The 6,148-nt window shown below is 44.0% G+C and overlaps 1 protein-coding gene across 2 annotated transcripts in view; it reads left to right on the top strand.

Annotated features, from left to right (window-relative positions):
• Positions 1–2,951: 2,951 nt before the first annotated feature.
• fn1b (fibronectin 1b) overlaps positions 2,952–6,148 on the top strand; it is a 22,077-nt gene continuing 18,880 nt past the window's right edge. For both annotated transcript variants that reach the window (XM_034573485.1, XM_034573477.1), the window contains exons 1-8: positions 2,952–3,276; positions 3,525–3,650; positions 3,979–4,116; positions 4,400–4,531; positions 4,898–5,035; positions 5,119–5,265; positions 5,375–5,563; positions 5,662–5,844. In XM_034573485.1, the coding sequence (XP_034429376.1) occupies positions 3,132–3,276; positions 3,525–3,650; positions 3,979–4,116; positions 4,400–4,531; positions 4,898–5,035; positions 5,119–5,265; positions 5,375–5,563; positions 5,662–5,844 (1,198 nt within the window). In that variant the 5' untranslated portion in view covers positions 2,952–3,131. The remainder of the gene's footprint in view (positions 3,277–3,524; positions 3,651–3,978; positions 4,117–4,399; positions 4,532–4,897; positions 5,036–5,118; positions 5,266–5,374; positions 5,564–5,661; positions 5,845–6,148) is intronic.

Raw genomic sequence — 6,148 nt, 5'->3', positions numbered from 1 at the left:
CTTGACATCTGCATCTTCTTCATGTGTTTAACCTGGGGTAGTTGTAATCTTCCAATTTCCTGCTGTACTCTCATAGGCTTTTTTACGAAGGAGTTGGCAGGAAAATGTCCGGCAATTTTCCAGAGCTGTTGACTCGGACATTTGTGTTCTCACATGCAGCCACTCTGGAAAATTCCAGGATAATATCCGGACTTCTGTGCAGCAGCTCATCATCGTCTCATCCACACAAACAATGTGTTTTAAATCATGGAGGATTGATATCAAAGCTAACCACTTTGTTTGATACAGTATTTTTCAACTCGCTATCAGCTTGCAGAAGTTTATAGTGAACATCAGGTTTCAGACACATTATTGCTCAGTAATGCACCGCAGATGTTTAAAATCAATCATACTTACAACTTCATTCCCGTGCAGATGTGCTGTGGCAATAAATACAAGTGTTTTATGATTGTTTAACTCAAGCAATTTGCACTGTTGTTTTGAAATTCGTAGGAAAATGATGACGATCGGAAAAAAAGCAGGAAAATCGAATCTAAAGCACTGCGTCACGCTTCAGAAGACGCTCAGCAGTAATGTCAGGATTATCATATCAGGTTTTCACTACTTTCAGCTCCCAAATACAAATCACTCAAAACAAACAACCAGAGTGGGGATAAATTGTTGTAATACGGTAAAGTGTGGAAAACAGAGTCAGAAAGAGAGAAAAAAGAGATAAGGTCGGATCAGTTTGATAGAAGCCAGGCGGCCGTCCAGAGGCTTCGACAGAGACAGCTCATAAATCTGACAGTGAGACCCAACAGCCCGGGGAATCAAGTCACAGGCTCACATCCACCATTCCAGTAGGAACTCGATGTCTCTTTCGGTCACAAATATTTAGGCTTTGTTTTACACCAGATCCTCGGCTGTGCTGCGTGAGCGAACATTTCAGGAATCGAGTGAATAAAGAAATTGCACTTTTTAGAAAGATCTGATGGCTTGAAACTGCCCTTTGTTTTGATCCTACACACTCGGGCGCTGTTTCACAAGTGGAAAGTTTGCAGAGGATTTTTTTTTTTTCCACACAGGAGAGAGATTGATGACTCAGATTCACTCACTTTAAAAACAGGGACGTTGTTTTTGCTGTTTTCTGCCTCTGTTTCCTCAGAGCTGACTGGTCACGAGCCCTGTGACAGGAATCCTTAGACCTCAGTCACACACACACACACACACACACACACACACACACACACACACACACACACACACACACACACACACACACACACACACACACACACACACACAGTAGCTGCTCTCCAGACCAGACCCATGGAACCAGCATCGCCTGGTCATGCATCAATAACAAGACCCAGGACAGCATGACGTGATCGGGGTTTACTTTATTTTTCTCACCTGTTGCACGTTTGTTTTCAAAACATTTGTCAGCTGAGAAATTGATTTCCCATAAATGAAACCTTTGGTGGATACATGGCTATGACCAAACTGCCATCAAACCTTTTATATTTAGACAATTAAACCACGGTTTTCTCTTATTCTATTGGATCCAAATGCGCACAAAATAACAATGTTGGGCTTAAATACCTGGAATTATCATTTAATGCAAAGTTAAAACAGCATCTTGACTGTTTCAAATTGGGAGCACCAGAACAAAGTTAACAGTTTTTAAAATATATTCTATAGGTCATTTAAGCAGATATTTAGGGGATTGGGTTTTTATCCACTCTAAAACACATCAATTGATCAAATTCCTCAAAATCAAATCGATTATATCCTAAAAAGCATTTATATTATTTGTTGTTACTGTATAACAGTACTTAATCCTGAATAGAGGAATCCAGCTGGCTTTAAAATGGGCTATTGCTCTGCCCGACATCCAGAGGTCATGCAGACTTAATGTGAAATACAGATGTGAGAGCACTTTGTCGTTTTTTCTCTGTAACACACACACACACACACACACACACACACACACCAAATAAAGAAAAGAAAAACACTGTGATGGATGTAGAACAGGTGGAGGGGAAAGAACGAGACTGTAATGTGTTGGGTGTGTGTGTGGGTGGGTGCGTTTGCTCACTTCACTTACAACCCTTAAACAGACATTACTATTCGACATGATATAAAAATAATTCGACTCAGGAAACATTGGCTGGTAAACAATGACTCAAGAAGAAAAATGAGGATCGTGTTTGGTTTCTCAGCGTGAACAGAAAATCTCCTGCTTGTTCTGGCTGGAAGCAGAACAGACTCTGCAGTCTGGAGTTTTCTTTATCTGGTGACGAGCTGCTGTTTTCAGCCCCTGGAGGTTTTAGTCAGGATGGAGCAAAGTACACACACTGGAATAGAGCAAATTACTTTAAAAAAAGCTATTTTGTCCCTCGATTCAGTATATAATCATATTTTACTCTTAAAAATATAGAGACACGATCCCTGATGCTGTATAAATCCTGTAGGCCACCGTTTCTTATATTTGGGGATAAATAACATAGAGCAGAAATATAATTAATTATGTGCAGGAGAATAAAGTTTATTTAATAGTTGCTTTGAATATTTGTGCATCAGGGACCAGCAGAGGATCATTGTTCTCTAAGTTTGAGACCCACTGGTTCAGTGTGTGTGTTATTTGGAAAGTTGTAGTGTGCATTATAACACACAGAAGTCTCTTATTGTTGTATTTTCTTAAATTTAATTGTGCTGTATCTTTCTCCATTTTGATTGCAGGCCCCTGACCCTGTGTGGTATCTCTTCATCGTATCTCTCACAAAGCTCTGATCTCTGAAGCTCCTCCATCCTCATAATGTTGTTTTCTTGTTTTTTTTTCTCATCCTGAAAGTGAAGTTTCCAGTGTCGGTGTTGCTCCCACTCGGGCGGGTCACCCCAGCTCCGGTTAAGACCCTCCCCTCCCTCAGGCTGCGGCGGTGTGTCCGGGTATAAAACCAATGCGCTCCCGTCTCCTCAGTCTAGTGCACCGGCTGTAAGGCGGCACATCGACCCGTCTGTCCGACCAGCAACGGGGAGCAGAGAATAAGGGACAATCTCTCCGAGAAAAACTCTGCTTCTGCGCTCACTTCTTATTGTGAATTTGTCTTCATCACTACTCTTCACCTCGAACTCCTTCTTCTCCCCTCAAAATGACTGGTGGCCCTCTGACAGGGCTGCTGGTTGCGCTGTGCGTAAGCAGCGCAGTCCACGCTGTGCCAAAGACGCAGCAGAGGAGACAGACGGGCCAGTACCAGGTGTATCCTGAGCTCCGCGACGCAGAGGCTCTCTCTCAAGGTTGGTACAAGGGCTTCCATTGCCTTTTCAAAATGGAAAATCAATTCTCCTAAATGCGTAAAAAGGTCAAAGATGATTTTTTATCTCTGCGTAATTGTGCTTTCTGGTGCGTAAATGTACCCAATTTACAGTAAGTTACACCATGGAAAACGGTCTCATTCTGCTTTGTTTTTTCTTCTAATATTTTCAAATCAGAATAAATGATTTCATGATCTAATTGTTTAATATTTCTGTCACCTGGTGTCTAGTCGGGTGTGAGGAAAACGGTCGCTCGTACAGACCGAACGAGCAGTGGGAGAAACCGTACCTCGGCAGTATACTGGTGTGCACCTGCGATGGAGCCGCAGGCATCAAATGCAAATCTAAACCCGAAGGTCAGTGCCACCGGTTTCACACCCAGAGAAATGTCTCATCGGCTCATTTCTTCTCAGGCTCACTTCGGTTTGGATCAGCTGCCTCCCTCAGTGCAGGGGAGCTGTTGTTCCAATGACACCAAGCAAAGAAAATACTCTATAGGCTCTCGCACTATGACTAAAACAACAGGACTGAGTTACTTAAGAAAACACATATGGGAGCACTTTTTCAAGTTTCAAGTTGATCCGTCACCAGTGCGTCTTTACGCAGCGCAAGAGAAAAAACACCCACAGCAGGTAGAACAATAACAGCCTCTTAACCTTTTGGAGTTTCCTGTTTTTGTCTCAGCGGTGGACTCCTGTTATGACAAGAACAATGACCGGACATACCGGGTCGGTGAAACCTATGAGAGACCAAAGGACGGCATGATGTGGGACTGTACCTGCATTGGTTCTAGTCGGGGCAAGATCAGCTGCACCATCGCAAGTGAGTTCAACAATATAGTTGTATGCATTATCAGAAATTGGGCATTTAAGTTGGTTTTACTTCAAATTTAATTGGATTTAAGTCTAATTTAAAAAAAGAAAAGTTCTTTTGCATTTTTCTTTCCTTGTTGGATTCATGCATTGGTGTTCAAACAGTTTACTTAAATTTTATAAGTAGAAAATACAGAAGTACCTGAATGATGGGTGTGTTACAGTGTGTGTGGTTATCAAGGCCTTAAATCAAAGCTATAGTGGACCCAACTTCAAATCTGTGTCATTTCCAGATCGTTGCCATGAAGGTGGCAGCTCTTACAAAATCGGGGACACCTGGCAGAGGCCTCACGAATCCGCTGACTACATGCTGGAGTGTGTGTGTCTGGGAAACGGCAAAGGAGAGTGGACATGCAAACCTGTGGGTGAGTAACTTTAACGATTCACAGATTTAAACATGAACTCTGGAATGCAGATCAATGGGACACACACACGTACACGTACACACACACACGTACACACACACACACACACACACACACACACACACACACACACACACACACACACACAGCAGGGTCATTTCTCAGAAGTGTGACTGTGTTTGGTACCATTCTAAATATTTGACAACAGTCTAGGCAAACAGGGTGTGTGTGTGAGAGCACCCATCTTACGCCACAGCTATTGATTTTCCCATTTCTCATGCAAACGTTCGGAGGACAAGTATCTTGTGACAAACTGCAGACGCATTCAAATTAAGGTTTATGCTGTGTTTTTATTTACCTGTGCAGCTGAGCGTTGCTATGACAACAGCGCTGCATCATCCTATGTCGTGGGGGAGACCTGGGAGAAACCGTACCAAGGCTGGATGATGCTGGACTGCACGTGTCTGGGAGAGGGCAATGGACGCATCACATGCACCTCTAGAAGTAAGAAGAGGATAAACAAGCACAAACACACACATGCTTTTTCATACTTAAGCGGCAGCTGTTGACCGTTCTTCTTCCCCTAGATCGCTGCAATGACCAGGACCCCAAGACGTCGTACCGCATCGGAGACACCTGGACGAAGACAGACACAAGTGGACAAGCCGTTCAGTGTCTGTGCTTAGGAAACGGCCGTGGAGAGTGGAAGTGTGAAAGACACAACGCAGGCCGAAGTGAGATTTAAAATCTTAACTCTCGTTCAAGTTCAGTTTTGCTCAAAGTGTTCACTAAATGGAAAAAGCTTCCCCTACATTCATCTTTCTCTCAATCTGCATTGTACAGCCACAGGTGCTCTTGTTTTGACCCCCACCCATGCCGTGCTCCAGAAGCGTGTCGACCCCCCCATGGAGGGAACCTGCCGCACGGACTCCGGAGCCACCTACTACGATGGGCAGCACTGGATCAGAAACCAGGGCAGCCAGCAGATGCAATGTACCTGTCTGGGCAACGGCATCAGCTGTCAGGAACGGGGTGAGCGCAGGAGGGAAGAGACGAAAAGCAGGGGTCACAGTTTCGTTTTGTTCAAACCCAAAAATCAAACCCCTCTCTTCCCTCTCTTTCCTGTGCAGAGACCAGAAACCACGCGTATGGTGGGAACTCTGCCGGCCAGCCGTGTGAGTTCCCCTTCGTCTACAGGGGGAAGACCTACTACTCCTGCACCTCGGACGGACGCTCAGATGGGCAGCTCTGGTGCTCTACATCCTCAGACTATGACAAAGACAAACAATACTCCTTCTGTACCGAGAAGAATGGTGAGATGTAAACTTTGGCTTCACCATTTTACTGGTTTTGTTGTTGTATTGGGCTGATGTGGGACCTCGTCCCTAAGCAATGGCTGTTACCGTCCACCAACAATATAAAGGTGTCACCATTTCACTCTTAGTTTTAATGGATCTCAATGCTCCCTCTTTGGGATTCATGGATACTTTTCATGTTTGTTCTGAAAATGTCCAAACTTAAAGATCAAGAATATCGGCGCAAACATTTGAAAATCTTTCATAAATCCCATCCCCCAAACTCAAAGAAAGCCATGACATGGTAGGACTGATGGCTCAG

The sequence above is a fragment of the Hippoglossus hippoglossus genome, chromosome 3 (assembly GCF_009819705.1).
Source record: "Hippoglossus hippoglossus isolate fHipHip1 chromosome 3, fHipHip1.pri, whole genome shotgun sequence".
NCBI classification, from domain to species: Eukaryota; Metazoa; Chordata; class Actinopteri; order Pleuronectiformes; family Pleuronectidae; genus Hippoglossus; species Hippoglossus hippoglossus.
Note: the sequence above shows the minus strand (reverse complement) of the source record. Positions and strands in the feature narration are given on the sequence as shown.